Genomic DNA, 22,560 nt, shown 5'->3' with positions numbered 1-22,560 from the left:
ACAGAACATCAGTGTAGAGATTACTTGCATTCAATTTTGCTGGACATTCGGAGGTTACGTCTACAATGGAGCACAATGCCCCCTCAAAATTTGTGACTGCCCCCTCATACATGCCTGTTTAGACCCGTCCGCATGTGACTGGGGCACATTTACGGAGGTGTCTGTAGGGATGACTCCAGCTTTTTTTTTCTCTCCCGAGGCTAAAGCGAGGCTGAGAGAATAACAAAAATATATCTTGGAATATCAAACAAAATGCCGGGGGGCTAAACTGGGGCTATAAAGATTTCTGATGGAGCTATAACACCCTTAGCTCCAGTGTAGCACCGTCCCTGGATGTCTGACATTCAGGCTGGTTCAAGAAAAAGGAAGAAAGCAGAATAAAGAAAAAGAAGACAGAAATGACTACTGTGTTCACAGTTGATTGACCCTTCCAAAAATGATTTCACAACACATAAATCTGCAGTAGAAAAAAGGTCAGAGAGCATCATCATGCTGAATGGATGGCTCATATCCCAAGATGTGCTCATTACTTTTTTATGAAGTCAGGTTTTAAATGCAGCACTTATACCGTCCACCACACCTATGCATCATCAAAGTGTTTGAATATATAAAAAAAAAAAAAAACACAATAGCTCCAAGCAGTTGAAAGTGCATTTCAGTAGAAAGCGTCTAGCTGCTTATTTTCACCCTCCAGACAGAGAAGAAATCAGTACATATTGATCTCGCCGCATCTGGGGGTGTATGAATTAGAGCGCACAATTTCCACAGCTGGAGCTCTCACCTCTCTGGTGCATCTTGTAAGGTTTCTCGATCAGTATGCTGCACACGTAATTTTAGGTCTTCAAATATCTCTGTGTCATGGCGTTACGGCGTTCATCTTGTCCTCTTTTTCAATAGGTTTCAAGTTTTCTTTTATTCAGACAAAAACTATTTTCTGGTGGAGAGCAAAAAACTCTCACCTCGCTGACAGTTTCGGCTGTCACTTCAGCTTTTGTCAGAGCTGTCACACTTCCTTGTGACGCGTCTTAAAACAGATGAGGTCGGGGAACCTTCAAATGAAGGTTCCCTGACCGATCAAAACTGTGTTCCAGGTGTGCGTGAACACGTATGCCCCCTCGTCTCTGTCGATGGTCCTGTCTCCACGTCTTCTTATTCCGATTGCCTCTTTTATCCATCGCTTGAATTTATTGGTTTCAGATGTGCTGATTGACGCCTTCTCCCAATCCATAATTTGATTGTTTCCTCTGCAACGGTCTGCTATGACTGATTTCTTGTTTTCTTGTGTGGCTTTTTTGTTATTGTGTTCTAGTGTAATGTCGTGTTGTTTCTTTTTCACATTCTGTTTGGTGCTCTTTTTTACGGCTAGTGAATGTACGGCAGTTTCTCCAATGTACATTTTTGGGCAGGATTTGAATGGGATGTCGTAAATTATGTTGCGTTTATTGTCCTGTGTTATATGGTCTTTTGGGTGCACGAGTGTGTCTTGAGTTTTTGGTGTAGTTTTATTATTACTGTGTATTTGGTGCTTCCTCGTGGTACGTAATATGGATTCTGTTAATCCTCTGACATGGACGTGTTATCGTCTCCAAAATTTTTGCTATTGGTGTCTTATTTGTTCTTTGATTTTCTTTCTGTCTGTGGCATGCTTAACGTACATGTAGCTCACCCACCCCAAATGCACACCTTATTGCCTTATTTATGATTCTTTCCAAGTCATTCTAATCAAACAGAGCTCACTTCCTTTTTTTTATCAACTAAAAGCAAATGAATCAATTCAAGAGGTGCCGATGCAGCTGGTCGAAGGGGTTCATCTGATTAGTCTTTCAATGTACTGTCATGGCAGCCAACCATCCCAAGGGTGCAGAGAAAGCCCTCCACCTCCAGGCTTTCAAACCAAACATGTCCATGTCGAACAAAATGTGCTTAAAGTTCCCTTCCACCTTTCTTCAAAGACCATATCAGAGCTAATGGTCTTGAGTGTATTGACCTGCAGCTATAACCTTAAACATAATCCTTTGTGGACTTTCCTACGTTCACCTCTGAGATATAGTCAAGCCTGTAAAGCAAGAAGATCAATAAAAGATTTCCTACGGCACAAAAGGTTTTTTTGTTTTGTTTTGTCCCCCCGTCCCCCAACAAGTGATCATTAAATGAATTCTCTCTAGACTTTAAGTCCAAAGTGGCCACATTGGAATTGTTAGTTTTGTCCAAGTAATACGCAACAGAATCATGTCGATGTGGCGCAGTATATAACAACAGGAGGAATCTAATTTTCAAACGTACTTTTATTTATTTTTTTTTTAAAGAAAAATATTTTTTTAAAGCCACTTGGAACAAACTCAAGCTCTCCCTTTAGCTCATTGATTTTACGAGTGGGCAATATTATGTCACAGTTTCAATTTTATTAGATAATTTGCAGGCATATCTTTTTGATAAAGTGCGGTATTTAAATGATTGTTAGTGGGTTCATTCCCATATGCATTACACTAAAATGCTAAACACGATATTGTTTCAAGAGCAGTGTTTTTTTAACAGTGTATTTAGGGCCTTTTTTAACGACCGTTGAGCTCTATTTTCTCTATTTACAATACATTGCACACAACAGTCAAGTAAGATTAGGAATAATGTATTTGTACTGCAAATGTTGGATTTACCTTTTCATTTTTTTCATTTATGTGGCTAAAATATGATTCATGCCCCTTTAAGCTTTTTATCAAAAACATTGCCTTTATATATTGACTCTAAATGGATCTGGTTGCACGAATGTGTTGATTTATTTAAACTGTTCTTGTAAAAGCTGTATTTTGAGATAAACTGTAGAATGGCAGCCAACTTCTATAGCATTCATATATCATCATTCCCATGAAAGTGAATGAGTGTGCAGTGTGCAGAATTATTAAATTGAAAAAAAATATGCTGATGTGCCTAATCCTAAATCTGTTATGTGATTTTAGGTCAATGCCTGCTCAGATGGTGGAGATGTAACACATCTATTCACTTTAAAGCTCAAAAAGCTTCTTTTACTTGCCTCTGGCACTGCAGTCAAACTTGTTTGGCACTCATCCCCTTAATATGCATTTATTTCCACCTACTGGTCAAAAGTTGAAACTGCATGTTACTCTCGCCTTTTAATTAAGAGCTTGTGCTTTATGAATTACCGCGGCAAAACCGGACTGACCTCGTGCAAAAATGAAACATAGACTTGGGGAAAAAAAATGTGTGTTGAGGTTACTTTATTTTATGACGTCAAATAGACAATACATCTACTTCAAATATGTATCTGGAGCATGATGAGTTTATTTACTTGACAAATAAAAGAGAGTAAATTCACCCAAAACATTTTTGGTGTGTGTATATTACTGACTGCAGTTTGTTGAGTGGGGGGGGGGGACATCTGGTTAAGGCCTCTACTGATTTGTCTCTCCTCTCTAATCTTAGATGCTGCTGAATGTAATTTGTCTTGTGCATCCTTTGTGCTGCAAATTTCTCTTCATACTACTTACATTCTTGCCATCCTCTTTACGGCATCCATGTCATCCAAGCCTGCTTTGATGCCCGCTTGTTGAGATGAAACTAATTGATGCCTCCCCCCTTGTGCATTCATGCCGTGTTACTTGAATAATAAATCATCAAATTTTGTAACAATACACCAAATATGTGCTTGAGATGCGCATCGAAGATTGGCAGCAGTTGTTTCTTTTATGCCAAAGATATCCATAGTCTAGCGTCCATGTAAAGTAGATTTGGAATATTGTTTTGCAGGATGCAACTCTCTTTGCTCAGTAAGGAAAGCAAAAGAAATCAATGTAGGGACTGAAGTGGTTGCCTTATTTCCTTTGGAGAGCAATGTATTGCTGATTGAATGTTCAGTGCCATTCAGGACCAAGATTGCCTCTCCCCTTTATAGGCAGCCTCGTCTTGGATTGACTCTCCATCTCATGATGCTGGTAAAAATAGCCACATTCTCAACAGGCTGGATTTCATTCAGGATAACCATGTTCCTTTGGTCAGGCTAGACTGTTCATAGTCCAACACAAAATTAAAGTTCTGAGCGGTGCCCACAATAGCACAAAGCTACACGGTAGGTAATGTGATTTTCTATTGTTTGCATTCGCAAGCAGTTGTTTTTCTGCCCACTGTGTTCTCATTTGACATGAAAACACATGCATGGTGACTACATCTGTAAATGTTTCCCCGTGCATCCACAATTCCCTTTTGTAATCTCCCGCAAAGAAGCTCCTGGGCTTGGCGGTAAAACATGGCTGGCGGTGTGAGTTACGGCATGCCAGCTTTTCAGGAAGCTTTTGAAGAACAAGTGAAAGTGGGGATTTTCACACAGAGCTTTCCTAATAGTGAATCTATAACATATCATTGTGTTGAGTTAGGAGAATCATCTTCAGAATTGACCAGATTTGTACACCGCAATATAGGTCAGACATTATTGATCCCTGGCGGATTGAACGAGGAAGCTTGGATTCATTTCACCCCCCCCCCCCCCCCAAAGGCATTTTCTTTCTTTTTTCTCCCTTTTTTCTTGCACTCTGCATGTTTACGTTCTGACTTGTGGAAACACAGTATAGCGTAGTCAGTGGAGCATTGTGATGAAAGCTTTGTGAGAGACTTCCAACCATGACTATGGCCAGTATCCAAATGCAAAGTCATTAGTTTTCTTCTGCTTATAAATGAAAATTCTCCCCAGCTATTTTGCTTCATGGGTCTCTATATAGCCATAACCTTCTCTGTTAGCATTGTCAGCGGAAGTGCCTGATGCTATTCATTTAGCGCAGTGTTGGGAATTTGTGTTGTCGAAAACCCTGCAGAGGAAAGGAGCAGGCCTAGATCATTTTTTCAGGCTGCCCCTGGAGGTAGATTCTCTCTTAAAATTGTACTTGTTCCATCCATTTTCAATGTGCTTTCCCATCTAATAATAATTAGCAAATCCTTTCCCCTTTTGCTACCAGGTGGCAGAAAAGGGAGAAAAAAAATAATTCCATTCTTTTATTCATGAGGCCACAACACTTTTAGGAAATGATTGCGTTATTAGTTAAATAAACAAAAAAAAAACATTAAAAATAAATAACATTAGGTAGATGAGTGACTCAGAGATGAGTGGACAATATGCATAGCATCTTATGACATATTTCCAGTGAAGCTTTTGGAGGCTTACGATTTTCCAGTTTATGTTTATTCCAAGATACCAGGATGCCATCTAGAGGGAGAATAATCTCATTCCTTAAAGGGACACTTGGATGACCTTAATAATGTCAATTATATAATAGGTATACATGTGAAAATCACATCAGTACTAAAATACTGTTCATTGAGTCATCAGTTTACGCTCCACTTCACTCAGCACAAAACTGTTTAAATGGTTCAATCATTTTACAGTATACGTATAGAGACACGTAGCTCGTTGTAGAGTGTGACATAATCATCGTCGGTTGTTTGGCGTCTGGGATGCTACATGACCACCACGACACAAGTCTGGCATGTCGGATAATTTTCGATGTCTTGACACATAGTCTAACATGTCCTACGTTGTCCTTCGATTGTTTTTTCCACATTGACCAATAGGAGGACAGTGCCCTCCTACTTCCGACGAGAAAATGGACGTGGCAAGCACAAACAATCAAAATGGCAAAAAAAAAAAAAAAAAAAAAAAGGAACTGACAGTAGGGAGGAAATAAGTACACGTTACATTTCAACTCATGCTACGTTTGCTAACTGCAAAGCCATTAGCTGAATAGCAAACGTGGTGTTTCTTTTTGGAGAAAAGATAGTCCGTCCTGCCCTCTCCCCACCATCAAGGAATGCGTCCATAGTTTCTTTTTTTCCGTTGTTTTGCCTTTTCCTAGCAGAGAACAAATGCACATGCACATAATGCCTCCGTCGACATGACTTTACAGCTGCTTGTTCCGCCTCCCCGTTGGACCTGAAGGATGCGACCATTGGGCGGCTTCTGGTCGAAAACTGACGAGTAGTGTGATGTCTTGCTCAATCCCAGACGCAGAACGATATCTTCTTGTAGTCTGACAGCGTGACCGTCGGGAACGACAAAAAAAAAAAAAAAACGCGTTGTCTGAGAAGGCCATAATAGTTTAACCTTTCAGTCAGCTAGCTTAACGCTTACGCTAATAGCATCTCTGATGTGGTGCTTTCACACTTTAAGCAACAGATTTAACGTAATTAACATTATTCTTTTCTTCCTCTGCAAAAAAATTACTAATATTAGTGCCGTACTAATGATCTGAGATTTGTGTCGAATCATTGAAATTTAGCGTTATTATGAATCCCTCTTGAGTCTGAGGCAGACAAGCTGTTGCACGTCGGCAGGACTGTCTCGAACACGTGTGCCATTCATAATAAACGCCTCAATGAACAGTACATATACTCGCGTGTCTGTCTTCTAGTGTCTTCATTGGCAGGCAGAGAAAGAGCAACACGATGGCCATTCAATTGATGTCAGCGTGTCAAAAAAATCTTAATTCTAAGGAACCATTGTAAATGCATGAATCCATTTGAAGTAGCACGTTATTGATTGAATAATGAGGAATATATCTCCAATGAGACTTTTTGGATAATAGATTCAGATTGGCTAAGTGCTTTTAATGCTCAGTGAAGAATGAATCGGAATAATGAAATGGAAAAAAAAATATCAAGATTTGCTATCCTTTTGCTTCTGACAAATGTAAAGAGAAAAATGTTTGTTAGTGATAAACTGAATCCTTACGTTTCCTTAATTCAAGCTTAATATGCATAAATGCGCTATAAAAATCTAATTGTATTCTATTGTATTGTATTACACAATAATGTCAGACTTCAGACGCATTTCGCAAAACAGTATTTGATGAAATAGATTCACATTCATCCATTTTAAATAATGCATCTTAGTTGACATTTATTTCTACCACAGAAAAAAACTCGAAAGAAAGAGGAATAATCAATGCAGTTGCAAGTTTAAACAAAATGAATTCCTCTGATTTTGAAATTCTCAATACATTTTTCACAAATAAAAAAAAAAGGGAAATTTATTCCAATTGAAAACTGTTTCCACCATAAAGCTTTTATTGAGTTTACTGGAAGTGGATTTCAATAACATTTGAAGTGTGAATGTGAGCATGAATGGTTGTCTGTCTCTTTATTGTAAGTGCCCTGTGATTAAACGGTGACCTGCCCCGGGTGTCGTACGTCTTTTGCCTGCAGTGCCCTAGGGTACGAAACAAGTTAAGTGATACAGAAAATGGATGTTTCCTCACCATTAGAGATTGCGAGTATTACTGTGTGCCTGGGAGGTGACTCTCTTCAGATTCTTTTTATTTCAGTTCTGTTGTCTACTTATGCATACTGTAGGCCTACTGAACAGGATAGCAATGCTTTTACAGTTTTAGCCTCACTGCCTTGCAGCGATAACTTTAATGTCTGATGCTGCACGTCTCCCTTTTCCTGTTCACATCAGTGGTATCTATTTTTTTTTTTGATAGTTTCCCAAAAGCCAAAAGCAAATTACATTTGGTGTATGGTTTTCAACTTTAAGGTTTTACTGGACAATGTGTCTTTAACACAGTTAACGAGGAAGTTCAAGAGTGGCCTTCCTTTCATCATTATCCTGTCAGCATTTGAACTCTGCTCTTCTCCTGCTCAACATTCCTGACCATCGTGGCATTAATAATTTTGCATTTCATTGCCATATATGAGGTCAAGAATAATGTACGAAAAACCTATCAATTCGGGAAAACGGTCAAATATACTGTATTTATTTTTAATTCTAGCATCTTACACTGAGACTCTTTGTGCACATAAAGCCACATTACAGCACAGAATTGCCTTAATATATAGTGTTTGTATTTTAAGTTTGGTTCACAGCTAATTATGTTTATAGTTATATCTCACAATTAAATAAGTAGTGGTGTACCTGAGTATATGCATTTTTTTTATTTTGCCTTGTTTCTAACTCCACTCACCAAGTTTTTCACTGCAACACTATAAATAAATAATGACTTCAGTGACAACCATGCACACGGCCATTCGCTTAACCTTCACTCTCACTAACAGCCCTTAATCAACGGAAGCACAAAGATTTGGGGAAAGTGAGCTAGTGAAATCAATTTCAATCAACACAAATCTGTTTTAACACTCACCATGAGAGACTCGGGCACGAGTAAGAAATTTGTGTAAATGATCTTGACTTACGCAAAATAAGTTATAGCAGATATAGCATTGAAATTACAATTTGTAACAGATTGGTGAGGAAATGGAAAAGTAGAGCTATTAAGGAATTTTATGTGGACATAAGGCAATGTTTCAACACTTATTATGCCTAATTAAACAACAGATTAAATACGGAGGATGATGGTAATCCAAATAATGCGTCAAAGGAAAATATCAGGACCTTCATGGGGGGTCAGCGGCATGTTTACAGATGTCTTCCAAGTTTGTACATAGCTCGTTAGCTCATCAAATCAAGCCTCTTGGAACACCGCCAGCGCTACATTTTTTCATAAAATCTTCGACCCACATGAAGGACAGACAAATGCTGGAATGATTAAGAGCGGGACCTGTCAAGATTAGACTGTCCTTCCATTTATGCATTAAGAGATTAGGACAAGCCTCATCTTTTTACATGGAATGGCATCTGCCGACACGTGAAGGGCACTTATTGAGACAAATGAGTTGACTCAGTCTCCAACCGCATAAAGCAACCACACACAGACACACACACACACACACACACGTTTATAAATGGTATCATCAGTGAAGCTGGTAATCTAAACATGACTGTGTTGTAAAAGTATATTGTATTATTATAAAGTTAACATTCAGCCCATAAAATTATCAATGGATATTTCAAATGTTTCTATGCGACTTAAAGTTACCCATAGTGTTAAATAATGACAGCCCACATTCGCCCTTATATAAAATGAGTGATTAGTGGCCATTGAAGAATAACCATAAATCAAATGTGACAAAAGCAACGCACCGATAATTGTCGATTCAAGACCTTGGCTGCAGTATCATAGTTTTCATAGATATATTGAAAGGGTAGATTGGTTGGAATCGTTTAGTTTTCAGCCAGTCGGCTGAAGATAACATACTGCATGTTTTCTCTCTCTCTCTCTCTCTCTATATATATATCTATATATATATATATATTAGGGATGTGCATATCTCCAATTAAATGTACCCTTCATGATGCGTATCGCGATACATGGGGTCCCATGTCATTCAAGGAAGCTTGTTTTTTTACGCTTAGTATTTATTGGAGTGGCATTAAAAAATTCAATTTCATAAATTGGTCCTGTCTGTTTCATTTATAGAACACCACTCATGTTTTAAGTTTAATTTGCTCTATATGTAGGACTTTAATGAGTTCACTTTGCCAGCAATTATTTTTCCAAGTCTGCGTTGAATTCTTCAAATACAAGCCAAGGCAGCATTGGATGATACTGTAGTACGTATCTTCAAAGTCAGTGTAGATAGCTTTCTAATCAATTCTCACTCGGCGCAGATGAGCGTTAACGTGGCAGGGGAGGCCGACCCAGACATCTGTCGGATGAATTTTTCATAAAGAAGCCATCTTTGTGGGAACAACCCTCTTTCAAATAGTGTATGAAACATTTACCATAATCAGTGAAATGAATCCTAGCAGCAAGGATGTCGTCGAAGGAGGACACTTGCGGTCCAGTTTATAGGAAAAGGGCAAACTATAGCTCTCTCACATAAATGCGATAGGGAACCTGTTGTTGTGCCAACCTGCCAGGCTGCGTATTATTAGTTGTTTTTTTTTTTTTTGTATATTCTTGAACTTTCATTCCATTCCTTGCCTTGCATTTTCACGCAGACAATTCAAATTCATTTTTCTCACAGATTAAAAAAAGATGGCTCATTCTGTTTCTTCCTTTTCTCTTCTTGCCATGCTTTTAGATTATGTAAAACATTCCACACAGATAGGGATAAACGCAATCTTTTCTTTTTAACCTTTCTATGCTCAGTGGAGCAACGCCAGCGCTTTCCATTAAAACCGCAGTGTGATAGTGTCTTTTTATTGTCACTACAATCTTGTCATTGCTCTCAATGACAAGTCGTTACTGCAGTCACCTGGAGTATAACCCCGGGATTAGTTTTGGCTGCCATGTACGTGAACAGTCTGTTTGAGCGCATTTCCTGTATCTGCTCTGTCACAGTCAATGTAAAGTGACATAGTGCAATCACTGTTTTCTCAAAGTGAGCACAGTGTGCCTCCAAGTGGTGCAAAAATACATTATTTTTAGTCTTCGATTGTATGGCTGCAAGGGGTTGAAATCAGACACATTCCTAATCTCTAACTGAGTTAATGAGCAAGCTACTTGACGATAAAAATCACAGTCTATTCATTGAGTGTAGTCCAAAAATAATTTGGCTGTGAACTTGTAGCTGTGTTGAAGGATGTCTAAACAGTCACAAATTTTATTGAGGCTGCACCCTACTGTTCAAGTGCGTAGCTAGTATGTGGGAAAAAAAATGTGTGTATTGATTTTATACTAAATCTCTAATGAAATGTTCCCAAATTTTCATAATAGACGCAAAGGAATCTCCCGTTATTGGAAACACTGACATGTCAAACCAAAATCCATAAACCTCTCTTGACCGAGTATTAAAAGTGGACACATCCTGGTGATTGATTCGACATCCACTTGACAGATACCTTGCGATTGTTTACTGTGGTGGACTCAAGCGACGACGGAGTGTTTATTGCTGTCTGGTGTGGCAGTATTTCAATCTTAAACTTCACTCCATGGCTGGCCGAGTCTATTCACTGCAAGCACACACGTCCGAGTCAACATAACAGTTTTGTTTTTTGTTTTTTTTTTCTTTGTTTCACCTCTTCAAAATGGTGTTTTCACAGGTTTTGGTAAGCATGCTTTGCTGTTTCTATTTCAACAGTTTCAGCGATTCACCTTCGGCTGTGCACTCACTCAAAGATAAAAACTGCTCCTTAATCTGATGGTATTTATGAGATGATATCCCCATTAAATGCTCGATGGATGATGGCAGTTGAATTTGGAATTTGGCTCATTTTTGCATGTCAATGGATGCAGTTTTCCTCATTATTCTAAATGCAGCTCTTCCGTCTGGAAATGGCCCTTGAATGTTAAAATCTTTGTGAGTTTCTAAAGCCTCTTGGTGGCGTCAGGTGCCGCTTCAAATGTTTTACTCGCTTCAACATGCTATTATGCATTCGATTGATAGCAGCATATCAGGTGAAAATGATTAACAACTGCTTGGGATGGCAACCGTAAACAAATGATGACTCTGGTGACATGTTTGGCACTTAATTATTTAACAAGGCGTGGTTGACGATGCAGAGAGCATGTTATTTCTCCTCAGTCATTCACTACATTTTATTCCTTTAATGAATGACAGTGGAACCTCTATAGTCGAACATCCCCGAGGCTTGCCTGCTTGGTATGTGACTTGGCTTGGCCAATCAGGGGTCGGTTACCCAAAATTGAAGCATCATGCATCATAGGATTGACTTCTTGTGAGTTTTGCATTTTTGGGGCGGCTTGTTGTCTTTTTTTTCTTTTTTTGATAAATGTATTAAGCATACTGAAATCAATCAGCCATGCACTTACATATTGTTTATATTTTGTAGCTATTTTGTAAAATACAGTTCAATAACAGCTTTCTGTTAACGGTGAAAATCTAAATAGTTTAAGATTTTCAGGACTTTGGGGAGGCCTCAGCCCTTTATCCCACTAGACTATGTCTTCTCCTGCAGTCAGCAAACCAGAGACCAAATCAAAAACCAAACAAGAACAAATTATCAGTTCCTTGTTGATCAATAATATTCCCTTTATTAGTCCCACAATGGGGAAATTCGAGATTTGAACCCAGGCCTCCTGGGGAGACTGGGTCCTGAACGCGGCGCCTTAGACCACTCGGCCATCCTGGCAGCTCATAAATCAGACTTTTACTTGACACAGAAATTGAAAGATTTTTTTTTCTCTTCGATAAAGGGTTTTAAAGGGAAATTGTGTTATTGTTTTAGTCATAAATCGTTTATTCGTCTTTGCACATCTAGAAATATTCTACAGTAATTTATTTTATTTAATTTATTAGGAGTAGTGGCACCTGTTTTTTCGACATCCTCCCTTCTCACTCTGCCGACCTCCACTTTTTTTTCAGCTTGGCCCATGTCAAATGTTGTTTTTATTATATGTTGGGTGCTTCTGGAAAGTAGATGGTGGGCCGCAAATGCCCTCCGGAACACAGCTTGGACACCTGTGCCATAGACCATTTTCAACTCCATTTTCTGTACATGCCTACTTATTTTTTCCAGTGCCCTTGCCCTTGCAAGCATGATATTGTATCTACAGCCCAAAGAATCTGGTCTGGTCACACATTCATACTGTATGTGATGTGTTCAGACCTTTTTGCTGTATCTCCAAACACAGGGTTCAGGAACACAGAGGTGGAAGTAGCTCACCTGAAAGTACTTAGACTTTGGAACTGGAGCATTGTACTGCAGAGGAAAAAAAGGCCACTAATTGTTGGAAAGATGCCAGTCTGCTTCCTGACTACAGTCCAGGTGACCTTGAGCAAGGCACCGCCCGCCCCCCCAAGCGACCCCATCCCTCTCGCTCAAGACGTGCAGCACTGTTTGCCCACCCCTTCACTCTAGTATCTCTCCTTGCATGCTTGCAAGTGTGTGATCTCGCTCTCTGTGTGGTGTGCAACACAAAATTTACAGTAATATAACCTGAAATTTCCCTTGAGGGATTATAATCACTATAATGCATTACAAAAAATACAAATTAAAAGGAACACCAGGAGACATACTCGTACACTAGAAGAGGTGGAGGGGTCGTGGTGCGAGGAAGAACAGGAGGTTTTTATGGCTTGGGTTGTATTAAAAATGGGAAATTACACAGTCGGGAAAAGATCGTTTCAGCAGCCATTTTCTTCCATGGGAAAAACTGTTTCCAAGTCCAAACAGCAACCTAGAAGACCTTAGAAGCTTAAATGTAGTAAGCTGGTCAAGTTTTAAGAAAATTTACTAAACAGCATGAGTTTTAAAACCCAGTAGGCTAACCAATCATTGGTGTGATCCGGTTTGCATTCCTGCTTGTCGTTAGCTGTGCTGTGAGTAAGAGGATGTTCACTTTGAATTGCTACTGCATGATACTCGAGTCAGTAATGAGCGAGGGAGCTTCAGCAAATTTGATGAAAGTAAATATGCTGTAAATGGGGTGATAAGTGAGCTGACACCCTCATAACAGTTCCTGCCTATTCATCACCTTTGGGTCACATTGGCTCACTCAAATCCTAATGCAGTTTTCCTTACAGAGGGGAGTAATTTCCCCCACTTGGAAGTCACATCTCTTACTCAGCCAAAATCCTATTCCAAGCTCTAATTTTTACCGTGTGTTGTTCTGGGATGTAAACATTTTTCTCTGCATCCTCTGATTACAATCAGAGGATGCAGAGAGAGGATGCATGATGCTTCAATTTTGGGTAACCGACCCCTGATTGGCCAAGCCAAGTCACATACCAAGCAGGCAAGCCTCGGGGATGTTCGACTATAGAGGATGCATATGGGAGTAATAAATAGCAGTCGGTAGAGGTGCATATATACTCTTCAAACTGCAACAATAATAATCGAATGGTTAAATTAATGGCTGTCAGATATTGTCAGTCAGAACTGAACCAAATGACAGAAGATTATTTATTAAAAAAAACACCACATTATCAATTTTTAAAATTATGTACGGTCATGTCGAGGTAATAATATGATCAAAGAATGCACATGAAAATGCAGGTCTATTTTTGAAGCACCCAGGCATGCACGCATTTGGCATATTTGGTTTGTGCACATCAGAGAGTGACTAAAGCCGTGACTCATTTACAACCTCACGTTTAATTTGTGGCTTCCTCCACATAATTCACCTTCCTTTTAGCCTGAATCCCACTTGGAAAGCAAGAAATTAGGACATTAGCTCCCAGGAGAATTTCGGAATAAAACAAGGTCAGTTGAAGATTTGCTGGCGATTGTAATTTAGTGAGTAATCATTGAGATTTTGTTCCCGTTTCAGTCAACATGCCAGTGAAATATATTCGCAAATGTAGTGAAGTGCAACCTTTTCAGGCTACCATCAGATTTTTTTAATTTTTTTTTTTAGCGGTGCTCTAATGGCCATAGTGAGAACTACAGTGTCACTCAGTAGAACACCCCTCTATCAAGGCTGAACTCACCAAAGTGATTTATTTATTTATTTTAAATACAGGCCTATCTGGATGCCCCGAGAGTTGGGTACTACTGCTGTATATCACTCAATTACATTTTTCCTGGCCTTACTAACTACAATGGGCAAGCACCACATGAATAACAAGTGGCTGCAGCACTCTAAGACCATAATTGAAGCCAGCAGGTAGACTTTAGCAGACAGCAGCCAACAACAGGTGGGCACTACACATAAAAACGGTGTCCTCCTGCAATGTCCAAACAAATGGCAAGGCTGTCTTCAAAAAGTCTTACATTCCCATCCCAACACTGTTATGTAAGCATGTCTGATACATATTCTCGGACCACTTTATGACCATTCAGTGAGATAAGATTGTATATGTTTCACTTCATCCCTGTGGGAAGGTCACTGTAAGTGGAGACTTGACTTCCCGCTCAACTCTTTGGTATTGCTTTTTACTATTGCACCATGCACGTTGCTCATCATGAAGGACCAAGATCTCATTTGAAAAAGGAGAGGCAGCCGATGACATCATGCCGCTCTATGGACAGCTGTCAGGATGAGTCAGGTAAATGTGGGCAGACTGAAAGTCGCAAACAATACCTTCCGACAGTGAAACACTTCAAATTCAGTAATTGTCAAAGTAACTTTGTTGGCAGCTGTAATATACGAGACTATTCACATCTGCATAACAAGGGATGAGAATTGTACGGTGGAATTGTGAATTATAAATAGTCCACTTGTGTCTGATTTAGCATATCACATTAACTGGACTAACATTTAATAAGACTTTTTTTTAAATTAAATTTTAATTAATACCTTTTTTGGGTTACGTTCCAAGCAGACGATGTTTGTTTGGCTCAACTTCAGAAAACAGGGGAGCCGTGATTGGTTGTTACATGAGCCCTAAGCAAATGTGATGTCGTTTTCAGTCGACAGAAGTGACAAAATGGCCGCCCCCTGAGATGGCTAAAAATAGGTGGATTTTGCTGCTTAACTCAAATTTCACAAACGCAATATTAATTACAATGCCATGTTTCGACTTATAATTGCACATAAAACACATTATTGCAAAGAATTTTTGGGAGGAGGGTTGACTTGGCATTTAATTAATAACCAAAGGTGGTTACTTGACCCTTTTTTGCCTCCGGCCCCGATCTGGCTAGCCTTCCGCCCTCGACCCTCCTACCTTATTCATAAAAATTGTCTGCCCTCCACAATCCATTTATTAAATAAATACAAATAAAACCGATAAAAACTCAAATAAAATTTAAAAAAATAATAAAAATTCACATAAAAAGAACTGCTCTGAAAACTTATTAAAACTAAATGACTTAAAAAAAACTAAAAACAAAGTAAAAAACCATTCAAATCTCACTATCATGAAAAATCGCAAACTATTATAACCCAGCACTTGTCTCACCTTAACTATGTTTTACATCACAGTCTCTACATTGCTGAGGCAGTCCCTTTTTAGATTTCTTCTCTCATCATTTTGGCCAAAAGCCACATACTGAGAAGTGAATTCAGTTGTACATCCAGTGTTGCAGCCAAAACAACATTTTCAACCATTATCACACTGGTAAAGCATTGAATATTTAAAGAGCCTACTTTAACATAGACTCTGCAGTTTGAGTACGAATTGCACATACTTATTTTTATTTTTAAAACACACATTTTCTTTGTCTCAACCTGCCAGATTCATTGCCAAGTTTGTGTATTCAATATTTAAAGTAAGAGATGTTATGAGCAGCTTTGTGAGGCTTTAAATGTGGCTTCCTTTGATTCGAGACTTGAGTATGACACAGTAAGACCTCAACTTTTAGGCTGAGCAGTATAAGCTACTGTATAATGATGCATTTTGGGGGAGGGAGGGACAATGTTCACCCTTCTTATTTCTTAGGTGAGACTGACACGTTCGCACCAGTGATGTAAGACCGGTTTCTTGCAACTACTGCAAATTTGTATTGTACAAAACTGACAGCCTCATAACCACTACTAAGAAGGCATACATTTATGTAAAGCAAAAAATACACATTTAAATACACATATTATTAACCCCATGATTGTGACAATAAGCCCCTAACGTTGTCATTGTAAAAAAAAAACAAATCAAAAACAATTCAACATTTTCTAATTGTTTTTGATCTCCCACATCTCTACCCACTCATTTGCATGTGCTGAATTATACATGCAGTGTGTGACAAACATGTGCGCTTCCTCATAATTAGAAGGAATTATTTATATCATGCTGTGCTCACCACCATTTGTTGAATCCAGCAGGTACAAAAAGATGAAGTTCAAGGACACCCCAACTTGTCTGGCAAGCTAGCTGTTACCTGGGCAAACATTCATCATTTAAGCATACAATCGCACCTCGTCTAATCCCTCGTCATTACAGACCAATCATTGGATGAGAAATCTTTGCGTCACCATATTTCACTGCAATGTCTCCCTTTGCAGAAAAGCAAATATTTTGGATGAATGCATTATTGCTGCCCACTGGGGGAATTAATGAGTGCATTCATTAACTATTAACAGAAAATGTTTATACTGGATATACTTTTTTACATACTTTACATACATACTTCGGCCAACAAAATGTGTTTGAGCTGTATCGCGTGCACAACAAACACATACTCATTGCAACACAAACAGAAGGCATTTAGGCCTTCTGCTGTGATTGCAAATTGCCGTGCCCTCTTCTTGTTAGCAATTTTCTCTCTCTCTCTACATGTGATTGAATTGGCTGAACATGCACAACAATGAAAATGTGCCAAAACAAGAAAAGAAATCATTCAATAAAAGGAAGGGCTTCAACAGATTGCTATAAACTTTTTAGGAAAACAGTGGGTGTGCGTGCGTGTGGGCGTGTGTGAGGCAGGGGTGGAGCCTCGTGGTAACCAGGGGTGTCCATGGTCATCAACATTGTCACATCTCGGCCAAGTTTTTGCTAACAGTGATTTGATTCCACTTTTTTATGGATGCAATGATTTTAGACCCCTTGAAACTCTGGGTTTTTAAAATATAATGTTAAAATTGATCTAATCACAAATGGTAAATGAATCTGCTTTCAGTAAAGAACACTTGATTCTAACAGACAATGCCAAACAAAATAAATATTTTGACATCATAGCAAACAAACAACATTGCAAAGAAGTCATTGTTTATTATACCATCCACAGTCACGGTATTATGAAATTAAATTGCTTACATATATCAATCTTGGGGCGGCACAGTGGACGACTGGGTAGCACGATGGCCTCACAGTGAGAAACAGCATCGGGCGTGGGTTCGATCCCGGCTCCGGCCATCCTGTGTGGAGTTTGCATGTTCTCCCCGTGCTTGTGTGGGTTTCCTCCGGGTCCTCCGGTTTCCTCCCACATTCCAAAAACATGCATGGCAGGCCGATTGAACACTCTAAATTGCCCCTAGGTATGAGTGTGAGCGCGGATGGTTGTTCGTCTTTGTGTGCCCTGCAATTGGCTGGCAACCAGTTCAGGGTGTCCCCCGCCTACTGCCCGAAGAGAGCTGGGATAGGCTCTAGCACCCCCCGCGACCCTAGTGAGGAGAAGCGGTGCAGAAGATGGATGGATGGATGGATATCAATCTTGCCCGCATATGGCCACCCCTCAATGGGGCGTCGTGTCATCCTGGCAACCCCTCTGAAAATTTTCAGGCTACGCCCCTTAGGGAGAGAGATGAAGTGTCACCCAGCCTCTTGAGATAGTCTATTTAAAGCTTACACACTTCATCTATCCACTACAATACATTTTTGAACAGTTTTATCTATTGTCCCAGCGTTATCAGTCACAGTTGCAACCATAATAAGTGACTGCCTATGTGCTCTGAAATGTGTGGTATTCATGATCCTGAAAAAGAAATGGGCTTTTTTTTTTTTACCCATCCCCCCCGTTACGTGAATTGACTCAGATGGAAATGGGTTGCCACTTTTATACAATATAGCCCTTCAGCAAATGTTCAACTCAGGATTACAACAACAGAATGGTAAGTGCTTTAGTTAAGTTGGAAAATAAAAAAAGAAGCTGACAGGACCAAAAATCAAGATGGCCGCCTCTGGGAAAACGTCTGTTGCTTTTCAGCTTTTATTCTTGAGGAGAGGAGAGAGGATTTTCCGACAACCTAACAAATAATTACATTATTCAAACATTATGAAAATAAAGACTTATATTTTAATATATTTGTACTGTTTCAAGGGGAATTGTGGAGTTCACGAAGGAGTTCAGACAGCAACATCTGCAACTATAAAATTATGTTTGAATTTTGCCAAAGTAGCCAAATGTGAACCACCCGGTGAGTTAATGTTGGCACACCCACCTATACTGTAAAAGAAATATAAAAATGCTGTTTTGGATGTCCCGATGCTAATAATTATTGCTTAAGTCAACAAAACAGTATTTTAAATTGCAGTCCCTCCTTTTGAAATTTGTCTGTAGCTTCTACTTCATTCTTTTAAAAAGTCAGCTTTTTACTTTTACAGCCTCCACAGATGATGACAAAAAGTATATAATAAAGATGAGATCTAGAGAGAGTAAAGTCAACTGCATCTGCGCTATTGATTGATTGATATCTTGGGGAGTGAGGTTGCAAAAAAACAACATCATGGGAACATTAATATCGACAGCAACAGATTTAGGGAAGCAAGATGATGCCCATGCATAGTCTAGTCTAGAACAAATTAATCAGCCGATTAAAAAAATAAATATACAATGCATCAAATAAAGTTTTCTCCACACCCTCAAATGCATTTCAGTGGGCATCAATTATACATGGGTTTTCACAATTTCGGGTCGGCCTGGTCCCTATTCCTTTTCGTCTCCCAGAATGCACTGCTCAGCGCATTGCATTTAATTAATGACGACATGAATCCGTGCGTGTGTTTGTGTTATCAATAGATGATATCATATTAAAACACTTATGTTTGATTCATGTTACACTGTTTTTATTATTAATTTTTATACAAAATGTGACTTGAGGTTGGGTTAAAATTGTGAAATTCAGGTCAATTCTTTGCACAACTTGCATTCCATGTAAAAATTAGGAATTGATTTGTTTTGAATGACAGATCCATAGAATGACCATAAGGATATATGGTTATGGTGTCGATTTGTGTGTTATAAATATGACGATTTAATCGGCCGGCCGAGTAATCGCTTGGTTCCCGAGTAAAATCTACTAGTTTCGGGTGTTCAAAAAATTTCCTTCTCGTCTGAAAAAACAGAAGAGACTCAGAGTATCATTGTCTTATTTAGCATTTTTTTTTTATAATGTTTTGTTTTTCTCGTGCAGGAATATGTTGTCAGTTCAGTCCTGATTATCCTGCAAAGTGCATAATATGAGTATAGTTCTGAGTATACTATATTGTTGAAAACAAATAAATGATTTAACAACAAACAAAGTAGTATTTCTAGTGTATGTAAAAAAAATCAAATGGAAGAAATAGTTTAAAACTGACTGTCAACGGTTTTTTTTCCCCGTTATAAATATCTTCCTTGTTGAGGGATACGTGGAATCTTTTAAGCTCCTCCCTAAATGTGTATCTAATTTATCCCTTGTATTTTCGAACGTAAACTAGTCAAACTGTAAATCGCGGCCAAGGCTGGTCGACCTTGCACAAGCTTGGAAACATGGAAGCAGTCAATCCATATATGGACAGGCACCGCTACTGCCACGCCCGAAACAAGTCGTCATTTGCGGGCTAGTTGAACGTTGCCTGGTTGTCTAGCTGCCAGGAAGTTCAGGAACTCGGTCACCGCCCAATCCCCCCTCCTCCTCCTCGGCTATTGTTGGGAAACTAGTCCGCGACAGCGAAACCAGCTCTATCGAAACTTTCAAGGTAAGCTTTTTGCCGACGGTGTCGTTGGACTTTTACTAATTTTATTGTTTTTAAGCGGTATTTGTTGTCAAGTGAGTTAGAGTGAGAAAATGTATCCTGTCCGCGACGGCAGCGGAGGGGAGGAAAACTTCGCAAGCGAAGCGTTGTCATCTCCTCCATCTTGAAACTTTCCCAACGAATTGTTATCGATGAGTTAAAAGTGATTCTTTGAAGTCACTTGACGTCACAGAGTTGAAGTTGAAAGGTTGGAATGCGCGCCGTTGGTGAGAGAGAAAGTTCAGAAGTGTTTAGCTGGCATTTCAGTAGAAGTCGGTCGTGAACCTCTACCCTTCTGAGTAGCGTTTGTTTTGCCAACTAGCATTAGCTTTAGCAAGGTGTCGGCTTTGGCAAAGTTCGCTAGCAGGTAAGCTAAATGGCCAAGAATGGCACACTAACCTGCAACACTTACAACTATTATCTTGACGGTGTGATTGATTTCCACCTTATAATTAAAGTTAATTTGATTTAGAACAAATGATGTTTACCTTAATATTAAATGGTCACACTGGTGCAAGTTGGGCTAATTTCTGGCTAGTTTTGACTCACGCATTGCTCATTTACAACTTTTGAACCGCTTGTGTCGATGTGTAAGATCAGAGCTGGTGAACACAGACATCGCTGGTGTTGTGTCTGCCTAGTGGGATAGCGAAGGTTTTTTTCCCCTGCCAAGTATTTTATTCCGCTCACTTGTTCATCACCAACACTGCAGCAGTACTACTCATAGGTTAAGTATGTTACGTTGTTTTAAAAAGTATCTCTATATTAAAATAGAGAATATCTTAGGGTAGATATTTGAAACGCAAGTAAAATATGCCCTAGTTTAGTTCGTGAAACCTTTACTCTATGGTGGGAAAATGTACAAATCTTTGAAACAAATGTCTGACTAAATGTACTCGTTAAACCTTAATTTTGTACTCTTCTATGTTATAAAACATTATTATTTAAATAAAGCAATGTTTAAGGATAGGCCAGTGAGCGGTAGAAAATGGTGGCCGGTGAACCTTTTTTTTTTTTTTTTTTAAACATAACGGTTCTACAGGTTGATTAAATAATTGAATGCAGTTGTGAGTTACTAATTTATTTTAGGTTAAAGCTTGTATTAATAGTTATGCACCCAAAAAAAGGTGAACGACCTCCAATAATCAGCGATCGAGGATATCTGTAGACAATTATACACATTTCCTTTGATACTACTTTGCCCCATGACTTAACTGACTGTTCCACCCCTTTGGTCTGCCACCTCTTTGGTCTGTTACCAAATCAATGCAGTAGCAGTCATTTAAAGCGGAAAGGACTTTTTCTGAGGTAGACTTTTATTCCTGTCACCATCTTAAGGTTTTTGTCAACACTCTGAAAATCACTTTCCTGCACACGCAGTTTGGTTGGCCATGGAGGAGTATGAATTTTCATTGTTGTGTTCTTTGATGTGACTCCTGTTTCTCATTAGACTTTCAGACATGACAAGCATCAACACTGCGAACATCAATTTCAAATGGGACCCAAAGAGTCTGGAGATCAGGACTCTGGCAGTGGAGAGGCTGCTCGAGCCCCTGGTCACACAGGTAATAATACCGTCAGTGTGTATTGTTTTGTTTCCCATTCAAAGGTAAAGGGCATATAATTGAAAAGATCTGAATAGATTACTAAATTCATTATACCATTTTGTGTATGTATATGTATATAGATGGATAGAGATAAATATAGAGAGAGATAGAGACATATGGAAATGTTGCTAGAATATATCGAGTGTATAAATATTTACAGCCCCAGCATTATGTGATTGCACAAGTGTCGACATCCACTTATTGCATGTGGCTTTAAGAATTAACCAATCGCATTTAAGCATTTTAAAAACTCTGCTACCATTTGTTTCCCTCTGATTAAGCCAAATAAAGCTAACATGTTCTCGTAGGCTTTTCCTGACATTCTTTCTTGTCACATCTTACTGTAGAGCGCAAGCCATGTGCCACACAGAAAGTTTCCGTAGCATCAGATGGTCTTTTTCGGATATTCAGTACTTGCGTACGGCTGAATTTCCAAGGGCAGTCATCTGCAAGTGAAGAAAATATGGCCAACAGTGATATTACCCAGAAAACAGATTCATTTGAACAGTGGTGTGTAGTCCTTTTACAGTATATCTACTGAGCTAGCCGCCTAGCCGGACACTTGGATTAACAAGCAGTGGGGTGAATCTTTTGGCCGCCTCCTTCTGCCTCGCTCGAAAACGAACGTTTGTGCCAGCTGGCTGTGTGCTTCTTCTATGAGGAGCAGAGCTTGTGTGGAAAACAAGTGAAGTCCCCCATAGCCTAAAGACATTTGTAATAGCTGAGGCAGCAGTTACCTCTTTCTGATGTGTTGCCAAACAAACAGTTAAAGCAAAAATTGTGTAAAGGACAAGGGGAACAATTGTCCAACTTGAGGGGCATTTGCCTTCAGAGGTTG

At 39.2% G+C, this 22,560-nt stretch overlaps 1 protein-coding gene across 2 annotated transcripts in view; it reads left to right on the top strand.

Moving 5' to 3' along the window:
- Window positions 1-19,910: 19,910 nt before the first annotated feature.
- ctnna1 (catenin (cadherin-associated protein), alpha 1) overlaps window positions 19,911-22,560 on the top strand; it is a 54,914-nt gene continuing 52,264 nt past the window's right edge. The window contains exons 1-2 of one of the 2 annotated variants that reach the window (XM_088294000.1): window positions 19,911-20,079; window positions 21,566-21,680. In XM_088294000.1, coding sequence (XP_088150126.1) covers window positions 21,576-21,680 — 105 coding nt within the window. In that variant the 5' untranslated portion in view covers window positions 19,911-20,079; window positions 21,566-21,575. Of the gene's footprint in view, window positions 20,080-20,247; window positions 20,483-21,565; window positions 21,681-22,560 lie in introns of those variants that run through there. The other variant, XM_088294001.1, reaches the window with a different exon arrangement.

This window comes from Idiotropiscis lumnitzeri, chromosome 4, assembly GCF_059441095.1.
Source record: "Idiotropiscis lumnitzeri isolate Australia: NSW breed Sydney's pygmy pipehorse chromosome 4, RoL_Ilum_1.0, whole genome shotgun sequence".
Taxonomy (NCBI): Eukaryota; Metazoa; Chordata; class Actinopteri; order Syngnathiformes; family Syngnathidae; genus Idiotropiscis; species Idiotropiscis lumnitzeri.
This window is presented reverse-complemented; position numbering and strand designations above follow the sequence as displayed.